The 21211-nt window shown below is 38.3% G+C and overlaps 1 protein-coding gene across 3 annotated transcripts in view; it reads left to right on the top strand.

The window, feature by feature from the left end:
• ADGRD1 (adhesion G protein-coupled receptor D1) overlaps positions 1-21211 on the top strand; it is a 151310-nt gene that overhangs the window by 112701 nt on the left and 17398 nt on the right. For all 3 annotated transcript variants that reach the window (XM_086623544.1, XM_086623546.1, XM_086623545.1), the window contains 3 exons: positions 3160-3226; positions 4246-4312; positions 11977-12068. In XM_086623544.1, coding sequence (XP_086479670.1) covers positions 3160-3226; positions 4246-4312; positions 11977-12068 — 226 coding nt within the window. The remainder of the gene's footprint in view (positions 1-3159; positions 3227-4245; positions 4313-11976; positions 12069-21211) is intronic.

Here is a 21211-nt window from a genome sequence, read left to right as displayed (position 1 = left end):
AGACCTAAATTTCTTTATTTTTTGTTCCTTGATTAGTTCTAGACTTCTGCACAGATATGATGTAATGAAACAGAAGAAAAAGAAAATAACAGAAAACTAACTTCTACAAAACAAATGGGAGAATATACTTTTCTCCATCAAGCAAAATAGATCTTTTCAGTATTGGAAGGACATACACTTTCATTTGCGTCTAATGCTTCATCTTTCTCAATAAATGGCATATTTAGTCTTTTAGAATTAATGTCCTAAAATTGCTTCGAATTGTCTGCCACAGAGTTTCTATAACCTATGTGTTTTTTTGCTATGTATAGAAGACACACAAGCTTTCAAAATACAGCATACAGATTTATTTATCATTAGTGCCTCAGAAACGTAAAGCAAATGGATTAGATGAGAAGTTTAATGCTGAAGAAGAGTACCTAGCTGACATTCATTATAGACCTCACCCTAGCGACTGTATTTGGGCTGAATTCAGGGAGAATTTTGCCTGAACAAGGATGGTGGTTTTTGGCTTCCTGTGCTAGATATTAAGAGTTTATGCCTGCTCTGCAGGCTGTATTTTGATGCCCAGTTTGGGAGGCAGCTTTAAATTAGCTGGCCTGGGGACCTGGAGAACTCAAGCTGCAGCAGCACACGGCTCCATGTGGGTTGATTTACCCCACTGGAATGTGATACTGTGTTGCTCCAGGACTACAGAGACACAGATGACACCAGTGCCATAGATCAGCTGCCAGAAAGGTGTGCTAGAACATTTTCATCTGATACTGTGCTCTGGAAAGCACGGTCTATTGCACCATAAATTTGACAATTTGGAGTACGGTTGGTGAGCATATTTGTAGCATCTGCTAACTGAGAAAACATTCAGATACGGTAAAAACCCATAACCATAATTCTTTCATGGATGATAACCAGTGCCAGCACAACACTAACATTACCTATTATGGGTGTAGACTAAACTTCACAGCTCTTATGTAATTATTACTGACAAAAGATTAAACAAACACACTTTTGTGTATAATATATAATCCATATGAATTCTTTGGTCCAGATTAAATCATATGATCCCCTTAGGCTAAATATATTTTTTTCAGCCTTCATGGAATTTATTGAATGGTTGTTTCTTAAAGGAAAATACTCCAATTTCACTGTAACAAAACCTGGATTCTGTTTCCATTGACATTTTCCATTTAATACCTTGTTAATGCAAAGAAAAGGCAAACACTGCACTATAGACTGCAGACCATTTTATTCTCACCAGCTTAACAGCTCTTTTTATGCAGATGACTGCTCTGTTTCATCTGCATGTTTTATTATCTTCCAAAGGAACTCTGTATTTAATTTTCTTCTTCACTGCCATTTAAAATTGATAAAGAGTCATGCTAAAGCCTTTGAATATCCAGCATTTGACTTGGGGAAAAAAGGCCAACTAGAAGTATAAAGGAGAATTACTTGGCTGCAGGTGTTTTTCCTTCTGTGACAAAGTCCCTGCCGTGGGAAGACAACTTGCATCAGAAGACAAACAGTGTCAATCAACACTGTCTACTCAGCAACTGAAGATGTGATTGGGAAGGTGTAGACATACCTGTGGGAACTCTAGTTCAGGTAGCTCACATACCCATGGCAGACTGAGTTTTGGCATGTAGGCTTATGTCAGCTTACTGTGCTTATTATGTCAGGTTTATGTCACAGGCTTACTGTGCTTAATTGCTCTGTAGAATATAATTTTTCTTAATGTGTGTAGGGTTTTCCTTTTTTAAACAGTCAAATGAGATAGTAAACTAAAATCTTACCTTTGCTTAGGTCTTACACAAACATTACTTCTAAGGGGTTATTCCTGATTTGGACAAGTGTGGGAGTGCAGAATCAAGTTCATGGGATATTAAATGCCATCCTGCAGATTGATTTCAAAATCTATGACCTAAACAATGACTGTAGATGCTGCTTCTTAACTACTGAGTATCTTTCTTATTTATAAATACAAAGTGCTTCTAGCCACAGTCATTAAAGCATGAAAATACTTCTTCCAAAAATTATAGTTCTGCCAGTACAGGAAAAATTCACAAAATTTTGTGAGCATAGTATTGGTAAGATTAAGCAGAAATTGCTTGTCAGAGAATTTTGTAAAAGCCTCATGCAGAAAACCTGAAGAATTCAGAAGAAAATTGAAACTTTAAGCTATCATGTCTAATATTCTGCCTGGGACCTGGTTATTAGATTCCACAAGATGATAAAAGCCCCAACCTTCACATTTTATTAAATCATACAGGAATTAACAGACAATCATTTAATATTAAAGGGATGAAATTTTACTGTATTCAGAACCGTTGGCAAGAAAAACCTTGCTTCCCCTCCAGCTCCTGGCCTGGAAAGCTGTGCTAAAGAGGCAGAAAAGGACATCGCAGTGCTGGGGGCCAGAGACACGCAGCTCTCCCTGACAGCAGGACCATAATTGTCTGCCTTTGTATAATTCCTGTGTAATCCCGTAAAGCACTCCTCCACCTCCTGGGATGCAGCACACTGGAACTGTCAAAACGCATCTGGAAATATGGTCTACTTTAAACACAGAAATCTTGTAGAGCTATTGCACATTTATGTTAAAATAAGTCTTGGTTGGGCATCAGAGTGGGATCTGAATTTGTTTCTGTCTCTTCGTAACTGTCTTTCGCTGCCGTGTGTGATGCTCTGGATAACGAAATGTGGCCATTTCTGTCCTCTCGCCTGCTCGTCATGCTCCCCTGTGAGAAACTTGACTTTGTTTTCTAGATTGTTGTGAATTCTTGATCAAGGTGTGCTTACTTGAGGAAAGTGGTTAAAAGAAGCCTGATATTGCTCCATGGGATATCACTGCTTTAATAGTGAGAGACGGAAATTACATACACAAAAACCAGGCTGACAAAGGGCTATGATTCTCAATGAAATCAGTACTAATTCAGTTTAACTGTTAAACTAGTGCTTTATTGAAAAGTCATTTTGTTTGTCTGACATTAATTGATTAAAACATGTTGTATTACACAGCTGCAGGAGGATATTGAGTTAGACTTAATTCTAAAATTACTCTGAGCTGTTCTGTTGTCCATATGACATTTAGCTGAACTTGCAGGGTTTACTGGAAGACGTACATTTGTTACTAATATTGCCACTGACTTTGTCTTTTTGCAGGCTGCCCACTGGTGATTTGTGTAATTTCTACGACATCGTCCCTAGACAGCTATGGAGAAAGTGGCAAGTAAGTATGAAAATGTCTTCACTCCAGGTGCAATGAGGGTGAAAAACCTGACAAGGAAAAAAGCTTGGCGATCTGTTAACAGCGCGGCAGTTCTGCAAGATCCTGCTGAGGAGTAGGGGAGAGAGCCTGCAAAACCACGACTGTTTTATAGGCATATTCTTAGACATAGAAGCCTCAGGTTTCCTTTCCACTGCTGAGATAATGCACAAAAAGCTCCCGAGATATTTTGCTGCAGAGGTATAAGGCCTCCTATGGTGAGCTCCCTTCTTCCCCCCCCCACCCCCAGAGCAAAACACGGGCTGAAACATTTCTATCAAGATAAGAATAATCTTTGATTAGACATTTAATCTTTTGAAGAAAACTGCAGTAACTGCAGTTAAACATCTGAAGATCTGGAATGGATATTGTTAACAATCAGTTTTGAAAACTAAGTTTCTTTCTAATTTGGAAAAAGAAAAGCAAATTTATCTGAGAAAGCACCATAGGATTCAATCCTACCGTAATGTAAGCAAAAGATTTGGAGCAAGGGTTATTTTTTGTGTGTGATAAACTAGCTTATATCATCACTGCTGTAAGAGAGACCTGTGAAGCTGACAGCATGTTTCCCAGCTTTTTCCTCACCCCCAACCAGGCAAGGGAGGGCTTCAATTTGTCTCTTGCTACGATGACAGTGCTCACAGCACTGAAATGAGTGCCTGTGATACAGGATACAAGAACAACAAATAGCAAATAAAACCTTTCCTTTCTTCCCCTGTTTCCACCCCCAGTGCTCTTTGAAGGCGTGCTGGGGCAGATAGCTGTCACTGGCTCCCTGCAAGACACAAATCAAACTGAGATCCTGCCTTGGATCCCTCGAGTGCGAGGGCAAAAGAAGCTTCTTATTGATGCTCCATCATGTCCCTTGCTTTAAAAATTCATCAGTCTTTTTGCATTCTCTTTTAGTCTCTTTTTTAATTAAGAACATTACTAATTAAATGACCATGTGTTTAATCTAAAATCATTCTGATTTTTCTCTGCAGCTGCTGGCTTTCGCTAGACAACGGAGCAATCTGGGCTTTTGTGGCACCAGCGTTGTTTGTGATTCTGGTAGGTAAAACCAAGGCTGCTGCTCTTTTCTTGTGGCGCGTCTGTGTCAGCCACACAGCAGAAGTAGCTGAAGGTCTGATGTCAGTCCTTGTGCCAGGCCAGTGAAACAACAGGGATGAATGGTCCAGAAATCCTCTGATTTTTCTGCTGTACATGGTTATGTATTAGTTTATGTATATTAATTCTCACGCTATTCATTTCACTATTCTAAGACAAAAATACAACCTAAAATACTGAGACAGCCTTCTTCTGAAACAGCCCTTTTGGGGCCATGAATAACTGTGTGGAACCAAGTAATCTTTGGAGTTTTAATAATTCTCAGACAGAGCCCCCAAAGGAACAAACTCTGTGCTTTGTGTTTCATATACACCAGTAAAAGCTGAATGGCTGCTTCCACCCCACTGGTATTTGAAGCTTTTGCTTTTGCAAGTGCCCTCAGTGAAGAGGATCAGGCAGTTTGCAAGCAGTCAGCAGCTGGCAGGAATGGGTTAAAACAATAGCATGTGAGCTGTCACCCTTTGGGTGAGCGCTGGGGAAGGTAACAAGCTGCCTCCACACCTGTCTTCTTACAGTGATAAGGAATTCTTGCTGTTCCTCTGATTTTGAATTCGATGTCAGGTAGAGCAGTTTGTCCGGCTGACAGGCAGCGCTGGGGGGGCGAGTGTCCCAGGGTCCCGGGGGCTGCCAGCTATGATCAATATCATCCTGCCAGGGGAGGGTGCACATTTCGATGCTGATACATGAATGCTCTACAGCAGTCTAATTATGCCCACACATTAAATTACAGTGAGTTGTAGCTTAATTACTGTGATTACTTAAGGAGTCAGGGGTGTTTGCAGGGATTAAGTGAGCAGATTATTCCTCTTCAGCACTGTTTCCAATACTTTAATTGATCAGATTATCTACAATTTTTGCTGCGGGTTATAATGTCAGAGTGACAGTATGAACATGGAATAGACTCACTGATAAGCGAAATCAAGTTGTCTTTAAAGCTTTGCTTAGATTTTAAAGACATGAGCCCAAATCCAGACCAGAGTGTCTGCTGTGGTGTTTAAGGAGGGCCAGGTACAACAAGATCCTGACTGCTTGCCTAGAGGAGCATCAAAAGGAGCCACTGACTGCACCTTGTACTTCCCTAAGAAACCTAGGATTTCCATGGAAAGCAGAAAGAAACTTTCCCAGATTTTATCAAACAGAAAAATCTCACAAATCCTGCTCATAAGCCAAAGGCAGGAAGGAGAGCTATACATACAGAACTAGTGTTTACCACTGCATATCTCTGTAATATCTGGCAGGCAGAAAGTGGCTCCTTGGCTGACCTTTTCCATCACAGACAATTTTACACTGCAGCTGATTGGACATCCTAACGTTTTCCTGGGAAACAGTGAAATCAGCATCTCTTATAGGCAGCCCAGCCCAGTCCAGCATCTTCCACCCAAGATACAGCCTCTGATAAACTAGGCTATATAAAAATATAGTAAAAAAACAATGAAAATAGTTGCTACATTGATGTGACAGTAACTTTCTCATGTTAGCATTTTAATCAAATTATTAATTCAACACTGGAAAGTCCCTGTGCAGTAAAAGCAGAATTTCTTTTACCTAAGTGAAAGTGTATACGTGTAAATATGAAATGTTGATCACTGGATTAGAACTGGTTAAACAGCTCTGGATTTTCTTCCAACAAACTTCACTTCTTGTTGGCCTGTACCTTGGACCTTCTGTATGTGAGTTTATATTCAAGGATATGTAGTATTGATGACTGAAGACTAATTAATATAGTATTCAAATGTCTCCTCCTCACATTAGCACTTGCTTTCTGGCCATTTTTCCGCAGCACAGGAGGAAAGGAGATGCAACCAGTAAGATCAAATCTTTCCCAGCTGCTGTCCAAAGATGGTATTAATCAAAACACCAGATAGTGAAACACTTACTCGCCTGAGTGAGCACCGCCTTCCACAACTTGCACGTGTAGCTGCTTGCCAGTGAAAGTAAGGGTTTAACTGTGTGGCTCTCACTCATGGTATATAATTTTTGTGCAGCTCAAGTTATATTCTTCTAGGGATACAAATATTTTAAGAAAGAGAGAAAATGAGCTCACAAGGTTGATCCACGTAGAGCAATTTGTTAAATAGTCTAAACCCAGCTCTGCCCAAAATAGCAGCAAGCTAGCTGACAAATTATTCTCTCTAGGCACTGAATATGCTAGCTGAAAAATGTGTTAGTGCCTATAGGGAAATAACAAGGCTAAACACTATTTTGTGTATGCATGTGTGCCTGTGCTCTTTAAATAACAAATTAGCCACTAGTTGCGTGAACTAGTGTTTAGCCCTGAAAATACGTCTTAAAAAGCAGTTTTTGACTACTTCCATCCGCAGTTTCTCTCCGCCAAGAAAAAGGATTATGCTGTGAAGAAAACAGGGGGACTGCTCTTTTCAACTCCCACTCCCTAGAGACTAGGCAGACACAGTCTACTTTTGTCGTGCCACAGCCTCACAGGCAATATAGACATCATGGAGCCTTAAAACAGAATGATGTAGTGGGAGTATGACTGGGAAAAAATACTCACGCATACTTTTCTAGGCAGTAATTCACAGAACCTCCCAGCTCTGTATGGATTTGCTTACCCATAGTGCTCTTTCCCTGGGGTTCGAGTCAAGGGATGTGATGAAGAAAATAGTTCCTTCTATGTGTAGGTCTTTTGGCTTCTACCTGCATCTTAAGGTTTAAGGGTCTCTCTCCCCCATGCCCCAAACCACAACACCCAATAAAAAAAAAGTTGCAATTAATTTGAAAACCAAACTCATCTCAGCCAAAGTTGGCCTGGGACATGTCTTCAATGGAAAAAAAAACTTGACAAAGCACCTGAATTTTTGGAAGAAGACATTAAAACTTCTGGCAGAAGGCTTTGTTTGTTGTCAGCCATCTGCTGCCTTGGTGTGTTTCCACAGATATGGCAGAATTAAGGAAATTCTGTGGAAAGCATCTGTGTACATGAGCAGTGGGTGTGCTGCAGATAGTGAACAGTCCTTTGTAGGGGGGAGATACTGGGCTGTAGTGGCAAGTCCTTTCTATTGTTTTCCCTATAAGTCATTACTTTCCTGGTGTTTTTTTTACAAGTCTTTCAGATAAATAGCATTTTTATGGCGCTAAATGATTTTCATTAGCATATTGCTAACAGTTCTGTGCCATGGGGACATCAGCTTTGTAGCCAGTGTCTTCAAATGGGACTTTGTGGAACTTGGGTCCCAGGCTGAGATTGCTATCACTGTCTTCAGTTGGTACTTGCTTATGACTATTCAATATATAAAAAATACTCTTTCCCTAATACCTGCTGATCATACATGATTTAGTAAGTTCTGTTGCCTCATGGTATTTATTCTTACCTTTATGTACTAGTGCAGAATTAGGAAAATTTCCATACATTGAACAGTATTTTACTCTGCAGGTAGGGCTGCTGATTGAAAAGTGGCAATTTGTGTCCCTTATTAGATGTCGTTCGTCATGGGAAAAGGTGACAGAATTGGACCCACAGCGTTTAAAGGCCCTGAGACAGTAGGATTCCTCAGTTGTTGAAATCAAGTTCATACTTAAGTGCTGTGGTGGGTTACAGCACCAACAAACAGACCACAGCTGCTAAACTTCTCATTTTTTCTTATTAGCACTCAGTTATGAGCACTTTTACTGTTTTAAAATTAAACTCCTTCATTATTTTAAAATTAAATTTCTTTTTACTTAACCAACAGGGAAGCATGCAACATTTTTTTCGAACAATGAGACAGATTGTAAGAAATTAAAAACTAAGGATTAAGATTATGAAAGAGTAGAACGCAAAGATCTGTTAAACCTTATATTTATTACTTACTTTCTTATGTATTTCCTCTCCAGCCTCAAAGTTTTGCTCTGATTGGTGTGATACTTCATGCATCAATATGAAGTAATGTCCACAAAAGTCTAAAATAAGTATATAAAATAACTGTTCCATCTGGAGTTGCTCTGGGATAGCTGAAAGCGGAATCAGGCTTTCCAAAATCATTCTCCCAAATTTTAACATTGATTTCATTTAATTGACCTCGTGTTTGGAAATGCATAATACGTAGTAGTGATTTCTGATATGCCCTAGCCATGGGCTGCGACTGCGACAACTTGCAGTGTTGGTGCCCTACCAGTGATGCCATTATGAGGATTAACTAGCACCAGGAGAGATTATGTTAAACCTCAGATTGGAAGGGTCAGTTATAACTCCCTGTACCATTGCCCAAAACTGAAGTGGAGCCTAAAATACTTTGTGGTTTTAGAGGAAAGCTGGTCAGTGGATTTAATTAGGGCAATATGTTTTATCCTTTTTTTTTTTTTTCAGTTACTCTGTGCTGCCAAGCCTTTTCTTGGCTAGGACACACCACGCCACACTGCAGGGTTTTACACATGAGATTTCTGCACAGTATGAAAGTAGAGGCAAAAATCTCATGAGACTTAGAGGAAATCTAGGTGAAACCTCTGCAAAAAAAAACCTGAGTGAGGGAAAGAATTTGTCTCACTGTGTCTGGTCTGACAAAATTTTGATGAGAAAAGATTTTGAAAGAGGTCCTTTTTATTCATTCAACTCTCTTCCTGATCTGACAATTTTTAGTCAGATGAAGTTGTCACTAGAGTGAGCCAGAGCTCCCTGATGTCATTGGAATCTTTCCATAGGCTCTGGTGGGCTTTGGATCAAGCCTACGATAATGTGAACTGGCAGCTCCTGCTAATTTTGCAGAGACTTGCAAGTGCCTGGGGTTGGACAAGCTGCCTTGAAAGGAGTCCTGTGATTTAGGAAACAAGCACTAATGTTATTAGCTATATATTTTTATTTTTTTTTAAATAGAGTGTGGCCAGTACCTGCAAACAAAAATATTCTAAGTTCTTGTGTAATTTTAAGGCAAAATAATTGCAACTATCAGGTAATCTGGCCTTTCAGAAAAGTAAGAAATTGGAAGTATATACAGTTCTCTTATCTAAATGTTTATTCTCCTAGTTCGAACGTTCTGGTATAGGTTAAAGCATAATGAGTGTTTCATCAACTAAGCATTCTTCTATTCAAATCATTGAGAAAATATTTACGTCAGATGCCAAAAAAATCACTGGAGGAAGAATTCAGTGGCTGTATTTTGGTTTCCCATTATAAGGGCAGTGGAAATACCTCCATACTTTACTTACTGAAACATTAACACAGGGAGACATTTGTAGCTAATCTGTTTATTTAGGCTAGATGAGATTAATTTCTCAAAATACCTAAGCAAAAATTTTCAAGTGGTTCAGGAAATTTAAATATAGAACTTCAGGACTCAAGTGTAATGGTTCATTGCTAATTTTACAAGTATCTTGGTTTTTATCAGCAGTGAGATCACAATGTTTTCTTTTCATCTTTTAAACATATTACTAATGCACCCTGGAAAGGATGTAGTCACACTGACTGCACAAGAGGAGAAGCTCAAGGCCTTTTTAAATTTCCACTTTAGACCATCCAACATGGTTAGGAAACTAATTTCCAATTTAATTTCTTTTATATAAAGAATTTAAAATTCAGCTAGAAACTCTGAACAGTTTGTGCTCTAGAAAACCATCTAATTTGTCTCCTTTGAGACTATCTTGCTCGTGCTGTTTTCTTGAATCATAGGGTTTATGTCCAGTTAGAGCAAGAGTTTGCGAGGTTCTGAGTAGTCATTTGTTCATGTTTATAATTCATAACTTTCATTGACTTTTGTAAGATATAGAAAATTCAGAATTTGAAGAATGAGGTTTCATCTTTTTTTTTCTTTTTTTTTTTTTGCTTCACTGAATTTTTGGGGGGAGTACTTTAATATACATTATTTAGGTATAATCTTTGTATTTTAAAAAGAACTATGCAGAAAGCAAAATCTAGGACTGTCTAAAAAGAATTAGGAATGGAGGAAAACATTAGGGTTAAGCACTTGTGAGGCTGACAGGAGTGTGCTGTGGTCTGCAGTCATCAGAAAAAGGATTCATGGACCAACTGTGCCAGGATGAACTTGAACTGTCAGTGAGACATCCACAAAGAAGCGTCAAGAGGGGAGACTGATATTTTGGATAAAAGACTTAGAAAAGCTGCTGAATGATAATGGGTCAGGAAAGAAGTTGAGAGAGGCATTTTTCTGTGTAATTCCCATGAAAAGCTGGAATAATGATGATAATTATTTAGTGGACATGCAGCAGAAAATTGGAGAGTTTGGAGGAGAAGAAAGAAAGAGAACATGTAACTTGTTCATTGTTTGCTGCTTCAGTCAACACGCACATTTAGCATATAGATGGGTTTCTCAAAAATGCTCATTACCACCTCAAACAATTTATAAAAGATATTTACAAGATATGATTTGGTGGGAATAAGGAAAATGATCCCAAGACCATTCAATTTCCCCTCTTATTCATCCCTGTAAAGCTGATAGAACAACAAGTACACTTGTAATTGAAAAGCTGTCAGGTTCCACAGGGTATTCTTTGAACGGGCTAAAAAGCCGTGGCAGAAACGAACTATCACAGCTATGCTCCTGCTTTACACCAGCTGATGGTCTGCCCTTAGAAATCTAAAATTAAGAGAGTGGTCAGAAAATTTGAAAAATACCAAGGATATCATTATCATCAAACTTAAATATTTTTCAATTCACCCTCTCATCCTCAGAATTATGATATTTATGTCAAAATAGGGTGTGATTATTGAGTTTTAACTCAGCAACAGCACTATTTTGAAGTCTTCTCTTTCTTTTTCCTCTATAGTTCAGGATAGTTTTGTTCTACCTTTCTTCTTAACTTGATCCTAAATAACAACTTTGTAGCTGATGTGTAACTTTGGGCAGGAACAGGGAAATACATATCTGACCTTCACATTCTGTCCTCTCTTTTTTTTTTTTTCTTTAGACCCAAGGTCTTTACACAGCAAGACAGTCTTTGCTACATTTCCTTTAAGTGATAAAGATTTTCTTCTTTCTTCACCTGTGACTCCAGAGCAAACTCTTTTTTTGTTAGACATATTCAATGTTAGTCTTTTCAAGATTTCCTACTTTTCTAGTGGGAGTTCTTTTCATTTTATTGATGTTTCTGCTACATCTGACATCAAAAAGAGCGGGGCTTTTGAAGAGCAGAGTTCAGGCCTAACGTATTTTCCTCGTTGCTGTTTTGAAATAATCCTGTGCTAAAATTGCAGGCAGGCTTTGGTAAGAAACAGGAATTGTACACTGAGAAGTCTGGCAGGAAAGGAGCTTTCTGAGGTCTGTGCACATGCAAGCACAAAACCAAAGAGCATGCAGACACATGCACCTCCTCACTGAAGTTCTTTTCTAATTTGTCAGCTGTTAGTAGATTATTAGGGTATTTATTTGTATAGTAGGGATCCTGAGCACTTCTTTAGCTGTGGATTAATGCATCACTCCAGGCTTATCCTAACAGGCAAGGACTGTTCCTGAAGGAAAGAAAGCACAAGCAAGAACTACCCACCATGGGGAGAGAGAAATCCACTGACAAGGGTCAAACCATCCCAGTTCAAAATTGGAAACCTCTTTTGTCAAATAAATGCAATGTGCAAGTTCCCATAATTTGTTGTATTTGTACAAATTCACTCCTAGGGCAGTTTTCACCTCCCTGACCAAGTCTTGTTCCTCCTTCTTCTTCAGGTCAATATTGGTATTCTCATTGCTGTCACAAGAGTTATCTCAAGAATCAGTGCAGACAACTATAAGGTCCATGGAGATGCCAATGCCTTCAAGTAAGTTTTTCTCGTTCAAATTATATTATAACAAGTTAATAATTTCACACTAGCAATGTTATATCATAGAGACCTGTATCATGGACTTTTCCCAGAACACTGATATCATTCCTCTTTAGTAAAAAGCAAATAATGTTAAAGATAGTGTGCCATTCTCTGGAGTGCAACCAGTTAACCTGTATTTTCTGAAAGCTGAATGCTGCATAGGATGAAACGTGGTTCATGATGAGCTAAAGTGTTTTCCTGCTTATTACAGTCTCCAGCATTTGCTGATTCATTATTTTCCCTTTTATTAATGGAGGCTTTCCTCTTTCTGATATATTCAAAGATAAATCTCACAGAGTTTCATTAATCTGTACTGAGGTGTTGTAACTATTCTCCTCCTTCAGAAGATAAACCTTATTTCTAGCCCCAGTTCAGCATAATATTTAGGCATATGCTTATCTTTAAGACTGCCTCAATACTGCAAAAACACAGGCTTATGCTAGATTTAAATGTGTGCTTAAATTCAAGCATGTCTTTATGTCAAGGTACCTTGAGCCTCCTGGGATAGAGGCCTCTCTGAGAGTGTATGGTCTTTAAAATCATGCACTAGCAAGGCTAGAGGGGTCATGTAAGGTAAACACATCGCTACGTCTGAATACACAAGGACAAATTCTGATTTCTAAGATATATAGGATTACATACAGGTAGCTAAGAAGATAATTTAATATACTGAGTTTAAAGTAATATCCTGAATATTCTAGTTGTATTTTGTATCTCCTAAAGATGCTTCAGTCCAAATATAAAAAGGACACTGTATGTAACTCACAGAACATGTAACTCAGGTAGAAGAAAAATGTGGTGATGGTTTGTGTTTAATGTTTCTGAGTCACAGGCTATTGAATGATAAGGATTTGATGCCGCTGCTCTGAAATGGTGTCATTAAAATAGTTTTTATGCTTGGATTACTTATGTAATTTTAAAAATGTCATTAAGTTTTAAATATTGGTGACAGTTACCTAATTGAAGTTAGTTCAGTTATTGTATACTTATCCAACAAGAAAAGAAAAACAGTAAATAAGTCTGCATGAAAATCTATAAGATAATTACATGGCAATGAAATGAAAGGCTGGGAATTAAAATGACTGTTTCAGGTTTGACTGAGTCCCTGTGACCTTCAGAAATACAAAGGAAATGTAGAACCTCAGGAAGTGAATAACTGTGTATCGCAATGCCAATTTGTATAAACTATTAGAATTATGAAGACAAAGGAACAACCTCCATAAATAGGAGCTACACAGATTGCCCTATGGACTTAGATTTCCTTACTTGTATTACAAAGAATTCATTAAATACACCCTGTACCCTGCACACTAATATATATTAATTTTTAAAAGAAAACTATGTGTGTGTACATAAGTAAAACAATTTATGAAAGGTTGCTCTAGGAATAAGACGAAATCCATTTAGTCAGGAGTATATGTTCTTTGTTCAAATATTGTCAGCTGTAGATGTGGAATGGTGGAGATCTGTACTGAAAATGTGACTCCTCCAGACACCCTGGCTAAGAGATGCTCCTTGTGCCAAGTAATTTTTAAAATGCAGTTTTAGGCTTTGACCTAACAAAAGTGATGGTGATGGAGAAAAACAATAATCAATGGGAAGATATATGTGGAACTATTAAATTATTGGTTAAGCAGAAACATGCTCTGATAGAACAGCTTTCCTCATAGAAATAAAGTAATTCAAGAAAATATAGCTGAAGGTAAACAGAACATACAGAATAACTTCTTTTCTGTAGCTATCATTACAGAAATGGGTCCTTAGAACAAATTTGAAATGAGGCATAAATAACTGCCCAAATTAGATCTTAGTCAGTATTTATACCCTGATTCTACATAGCGGTGAGGCATGATGAATTAGTTTCATGTACAGAGGATCTCATGGAGAAAGTAACTGGTCTATTGGAAAAAAGAGAAATATAAGGCCTTTGTAACACTAGATTTCATTTTCTTGTCATCAGTATTCCTTACACAGGTGAGAACTTTATATGTCTAGTATGAAATCATTCTGTCCATGGTACCATTTTCCAAAAAAAGAAGAGGACAAAACAATAGATTGTTCTGTTCTGACAGCTGCACGGGGAATGTTTTTCACAGTGAAAAGAAAACATGTCTCCAGCCACTAAAGGAACCTAGATGTTGATTAGAGGTTGTTAACATGTAAGAGTAGATAAGCACAGCAAAACGAATCCAGTGACAGAGAGCACAGAGAAATCAGAAAAACGCAACAAGCGCTGTAGTTTCTGTCAAGTTGCTGTCAGCAAGGACCACGGGGTAGTTTTTGAATCAACAAGTTCAATTGGCTTAGGGAGGAATCACTGAAGACTGCAAAATGCTTTGTGTAATACGAGCCTCAAATAAAGAGCCTGTCAGGCATTCATCGGAATAGCGAAGTTCATTTGATATTAGCTATGGTGGAAACTGCAATGTGTTAGAAAGAATTTATCAAGCACTTCTTAGCAACACAGCTGAATTAAAATGGCACAACATGATTTTGGTGAGACAAGAAAGCACTTTATGCCTGTGTCGCAGCTTTTCGCTGCAGTGAAGTGGTACATAAGGCAGAAGTGGTTTCCAGGGCTGCGTTCAGAATTTCGGAAAGCCAAAGACAGAAGATGAGGACTGCAGTGTGAGGAGCTGTGGAGGGCAAGCCTGCTCAATCCAATAAACTTGAGAGGGGAGAAAAAGAGGAATTTCAGTGCTGTCTTTTCAAGCTGGAATGAAATTTAAGTAGAAAGCACAATGGGAAACAGTAAGTTGCTGTCTGCAACAATTTGGATGATAGCACTTAAACAGCAGGGTTTCGAAGTTTACAAGTGATAATGAACTGAAAGACGTAGCAAAACTGGCTGAGGAATGATGAAAGTGTCTGTGGCAGAAGCGTGAGGGAGATGCCAGCTCAGCTTGCCTTGCCTTGGGAGCTCAGGCCAGTTGGTATCTGCCCTTAAGCACCTGAGTAAGAGGCGTTGCACTCCAGCCGCGGTTGAGTTCAAGTACCCACAGCCGTCGCCGTCGGGAAATCCCAGCCTGCAGGTTTTGCAGAGCAGGCTCGGCAGCAGGCTCACCTCTTGCCAGGCTTGGCTGCCAAAGGAAAAGTTTAATCACGCTGACAAGGACTGGCTTCCATTTCTGCTGGCAGCCTGGATGGGAGAGCACCTGACCCGGATTCGTGTCCCCTGACTCCAGAGCTCAGTAAAACTGGCACCGCCTCTCCCTGGACTCCTGATCCATGGAGAAATGGCTGCTTCTACTACACAATTCAAACCATCTGTTAAGTCTTCTTCTCCTTAAAAGTTCTGATTTCTCCCCAGAGACTGTGGGAAGCCTGGACTGCCCAGTTTGTCTCAAGCCAGGTGTGATAACTCACACCTCGGAGGCCATCAACCTGTAACTGAGCAGAGATTACCTTAGGAAATTGTCGGAACAAAGATGCAGTTATGAGCCACGATGATATCAGTTAGAAAGGATATTTATTGTTAGAGAAGCGGAGCATGTTTAGTTTCCCTAAAGATTAAGTTACTTGGCAACGCAAGTGGATATTACCAACAAGGCTTGTTTCTCTGGGCAACAGACAGCAATAAACTGATGTAATTATTTAGAGTAATTGTTCCTGATTTTCCATGTGGCAACAGGTCGTCTCAAATGCTGACTCAAACGTGACTACAGAATATGCATCAGGGTGAGCCAGTGCTCTGCTCTGAAGGCAGCGTCCATTGAACTTCATGTTTAAAAGCCAAAATAGAAAAGGAAATTGTGAAAAAAATTCCTTTTTTAATATAAAATTTATTATTCATCTTCCCCATTCACATTTTGCCCTGAATAAAGTGCAGTACATTATTGGCTGATTGACCTTTTCAGGTTCAGATGTTGCTTGTTGCATGGAGATACCAGACAGCATCTTGCTGAACATTTTATTCTAGTTTCAGACATACTTGTGTAGACGTGTCTTTTAGTTTGTTTGTTTAAAGAAAATAATAATAGCACCCTCGCAATAAAATATAGGATAAATTGAAGAGGCAGCATAAAAGAGTAAGTTTTATGACATATAAACCTCAAAATACTCAAAAATTTAAGGCAAAATGAATATAATTAATCAGTATATGATCAGAGATGCTAATTAATGCATAATAGACTCCTGTGACAGTCTGAACAGTGAGTGTTTGGTAGTTGTAGGAATTTTTGTATGTGTGTGAAAATAGTCACTTTTTTAGTGTCTGTAACTAATTCTGCAAGAGCAGTTTACTGGTAAGAGCTGAGCTAAGAATTATTGTCAGCTCCTATTTATTACTTGAATTTACTTAAGAACATGCTTTTTGTATTGTTTTTTGGAGCGTATTGAGCACATGTATAGAATATGAGCTGTTTCACTTAGTTGCAACTGAATATATTTGAACCTTTTATTAGATGATTAGCTATTGACTCTCAGCAAAATAATTTTGTTTATTAATGCAGATGCTGCTTTCTAATAATGATTTGTATTCAGGGAGCAGATTTTCCACCAAAAAGCTAATTTGAATGTTTTAGTTTATAGAATGCTGAATCAAATACCTTGAAACATTTAAATGCATACATACAACTTTTGTTTGCATTATCCATTCTTCTTGACTGGGCTCTTTTTTAGGAAAATAATTAATCATATGTTTGAGTTTAAGCATATGAGTGGTCTCTCTAAGCTTAATGCAACTAAAGCACATTAGTTTAATGGAATTGCTCACGTGCTTGAAAAGGCACATGATTACATTTCTGAGTTATGTACAATTTGAACCCTTTTTCTTACTTATTTCTGCTGCATGTAAAGTCTTAATTCCACTTAGTGCATTCATTAACTCTTACTAGATCCTAAAGCTATTTTCTTATAGCTATTTTCTTGCTGCTCTACCCGTTCAAAGTCTCATTGCTGTGTTTACTTGGGAAGTTACTTCTCTGTTACAGTGAGAAAAGAAATCGAATGTGAGTGTTATAGAAATGTGCACATTTCATTACCCATGGGCAGAACTCTTCCCTGATCAAGTCTATCAAAGGTAGTCCTTTACAAGGATTATGAGGATTAAAGTATAATACAATTTTCAAAGATCTTAGTTTTCCACTAAGACTAATATTAATCATAATAGAGGAAGAAATGCAAAACATGTCTCTGTTGCAGGAATAGTAGTTTTAGTCTAGAGACAAAGATACCATGCTTAGCCGTACCGCTGAGCTTTCCCAGCTAGTTCACTTTTGGATTGTATTGTCCAGAAGAGACAGTTTCATTAACTTCTCTTGAATAAATTGCCAAGCCCAAGTCTTATGGAATACGTTCTCACTGCTTGCTCTGAAATGGTCCAATGACTTGGAAAATCTCTATCTTTTTTATAAAGCATACACTTCAGAAGCCGATGAACCAGAAGTGATAGCTATCATAATCATCCACAGAGAAAGCAATTACGACAAAATTAGAAGTATTTCTTAGCTTTTTATCACATTCTTTCTTTCATTTTACTCATTTCTTTCGTCCCTCAAAACTCGATCTTCACTTGGTAAAATAATAAAACAGCCTCTTAGTTCTGTATTGAGTGAAGGAAAAACATTTTCTCTGTTTAGTTAAATTAATGACTGAAAATCAGAACAAATGGCAGTAGCTGCAGTGCATGGGAGCAAAACAAGGCTTCAAGGAAAGCTCAGCAGGGCAAGCGAGTCAAGTAAGCTGTTGTGTTAGTTCGTTCTGCATTTTTTAATATAGTATAGACTGTTTTGGATGAAACTGAAAACAGAGTATGTAGGTTTAATGCAAATGCATTCCTTACTTCGGTTATTTGAAAAACAAAAAAAAAAGGAAAAAGCTGTACAGAAAGATTTTCCCTTTGACAGCTACAAATACAAGAAGGTTGTCCTCCAGCAGCTCATGATGCTGCAGACATCTATATGGTTTAACCGTGTAATTGACCATTCCAAAGCGCTTTGCAAAGCCATCTATTATATCCCTGCAGCACACGGAATGCACTGTGGCAAATTGCTCATCCGTTTAGTCAATGATCCATTCCATGCCATGACTCCGCATCAGTATTTTACTTCGTCTATAAACACGCCGCCTGCCTTTTAGGCCAGTCACCTTCTGTCTCGGATACCAATCCTCCGAGTTAGTGCTGATAGCTTTGGTGCTTTTAGCATCAGGCATTATTCTGCAAGATACTGTGTATTTGTTGCATTTTGTGCTTGTGATTCCATTCCAGTTTCATGTCATTTGATGTCCAAAGACTTCTTTTTCAAAGGATTATTTGCAGCTGTTCGTTTTCACAGAACGTACTTGTCAATCATGGCACTTGTTGAAGCTCTCGTCAGAGCTCACCTGCCAAAGAAAAAGATCTCCCTCCATCACTAAGTTCCACTCCTTTCTGATGCCGTTAGAGAATTTATTTTTCTTTCCACCCTTGCGCCGCCTTCCAAGAGGGGTGAAGAGCAACTTACAATCTGCAGTTAAACTCTTCTGAGAGTCCGTAGAGATTCAGGATCCATAGTACTAGAAAATCCTTTCTATGCCTTGCAGGATGGCAGATGCTGCAGCTGAAAGCCTCAGAGTCACCGAGCCGCTGCTCTTGTGTGCTGTGGTGACAAAGAAAAGAGCTTTTTCCATTTGCTGAAGGAGAGCCATCAGTTAGAAAGATCATTCTGGCAAGTCAAGTCTGCTTTCAGCAATTCCTTTTCTTGACAAATTCTAATTACGTGTAAGAAATCATGTTCATTGAACATGGCTTCAAACAGCATGAGTGATGTACTTCATGGAAACTCTTGGAAGGAGGAGAGTGACTGACAATAAAGGAAATAATTAAAATGAAAGTATTAAGCAATGACAATTAGTGAGCTGAAGCGCTACTGCCAATGATAATGTCTTCAACCTAATTAAATTTTTGGCTCATTGAATATGACAAATACAAATGCAGTTTGAGTGTCTCCGTATTAGACTCAGGGTTTTAAACTAAAAATACATGGGTTTGAATGTTGTCAACGAGAGTACTAATGAGGAAGTGCTAATCTTTTAGGAACCATAATTATAGTAATGGTAGTACTTTCTTTACTGCAGATGTAAGAGTCATAGCACTGGAGAAAGACTTCAGGCCATGTTGTGATTGTTTGAATAGCATTTCAGGTGCATTTTGGGAGGAGTAATAAGAACTTAAATGTATGTAAAGCACAGCTACAGAGGAGGCTACTCTGAAAAAACACAGAAAAAGGGACAAATAGTAGGCTTAAACTGAGGAAAAAATCAAATATCTTTACGCTTCTAAGAGTGCGAGGGGAGTTGCAAAGCGGTGGAGTTGATCACCTGGAGAGCTTCTGAGCTTCAGTCTTTGAATGGCTTTCAGAATTGGTTGCACAAATATCTGTCAGGGCCAATTCTGATGCCAGAAGCGACAACTGACTTTGTCTCATGGCTGAGCTGGACAAGATGACATTGTGAGTCCTTTCATAGCTTGTTTTTTTCTTGGTTGTCTTCTTCTGAGACAAAATCTTCCTTCGTGGGAATTGTTTTCCATCTGTCGTTTCTCCTTAAACACAATTTACTGCTCCAGGCTGATCTGGGCCTATTGATTGTGAGCTCTGAAAGAATAAGCAGCACTGATACTCATGTGCCTATTTCTTTCTTCTGTTAGGAAGGACAGTAAGACATAACATACAGGTATAAAATACACTAAGAAAACTTGATATTTAAGAGACGCTGGATTTTCTGAGTAAGAAGATATAGTACTTTTCATTAGAGATGCTTGGGTATGTTTGTTTCCATACCTGAGTATCAGGATAGAATGAGGTTTATTAAAACTTGGTTATTAAGTACCTATGATGAAACCTTGCTCTAAGCACAACAGAATCAGTAATGGGAGGGAAGGATATGAGAGAAGGGGCCATACCAAGCCACCCTTTCAGCTATTTCCCATCTTCGATTTCTAGAAACCTGTGTTGTGCCTATTGATCTGTGGTTGAATCAATTTCTTGATTCTAGCCCATCAGTAGACTCTAAGAGCAGTTGCTACAGGTGAAAGCTGTTCTCTGTAGGAGCTTGAGGGTTGAGATGGGTCCTCCTTAAGTCAAATCAGGATTTCTACATCATTCAATGAGAACAAAACTATCTGCTGACCCCATGCCTAAGGTTGGATCATTCCTGATGAGTCCTTTGCAGTATACAAGGTGTCAGCATAAATAGGAGTCGGGTCAAAGATGTTGGTAGCAATATGATATTGTGACACATGGGATTAATGCAGGTGTGATGTCACCCCACCCAAACCCCCTCCCCACCAAAGTTCTCTAAAGAATAGCATGTCTTCTTTACTTTAGAATATAACAACAGAAAGTTTCAGCTTTTGAAAATCAACCATGAAAAAGAGCTTTGAAGTTCACATTCTTTTGTTTTAAAAATGTCCTAATTGTTTTTAGGTTTCAGTCTTTTAATATCTGATTTTAAGCCATGAAAATAACAGTAGGAGACATACAGTGTTATGAGTCTCACCTTTATGCCTGGTACCAGAGTAACAATTTAAATGCTGGTTGTTCGTCATGAAATGGTACAATTCACTGTGAACAGCAATAACTTCAAGAGTTTGCTTGAATTGCTGCATTTATATCTTTGGTCCGATTTATAATCCTAGAACTCTGTGTCAGCTTTATGCAGAATAATAAGACAACTATTATAGTTATGGCATTGCAGAGAGTAAATGCTTATTTAAACATGCACCTTGAGCAAAGCTCTAGGCAACCTTGTAAATCACTACTCAGTCTGACACAGCTCTTAGCTAAATGTGATTTACATATTTTCCCGACAATGCACTCTCAAAATAAAATTAAATAAATGAAAAATATGGGTAATTGCAATAAGGAAAATGTTCTATTTTAGAATCAAAAGTACTTTAAAACTTTTAGATACTATCTTCAGGTAAGTAATAAAATGCCATCTATAGCTATGTTACAGGTGTTTGGGAAATAGAAATTGGAAATTATACCCAATTCTTTTCAACTGAAAATGATGTGAGACAGAAACATATATTTTAGTGAAAGAAACTGAATAAAAATCACTTTTCTTTTGGAACAATATTAGAAATAATCAAAAAGGCAGTTAAATCAGATGATAAT

This window comes from Tauraco erythrolophus, chromosome 19 (assembly GCF_009769465.1).
Source record: "Tauraco erythrolophus isolate bTauEry1 chromosome 19, bTauEry1.pri, whole genome shotgun sequence".
NCBI lineage: Eukaryota > Metazoa > Chordata > Aves > Musophagiformes > Musophagidae > Tauraco > Tauraco erythrolophus.
Note: the sequence above shows the minus strand (reverse complement) of the source record. Positions and strands in the feature narration are given on the sequence as shown.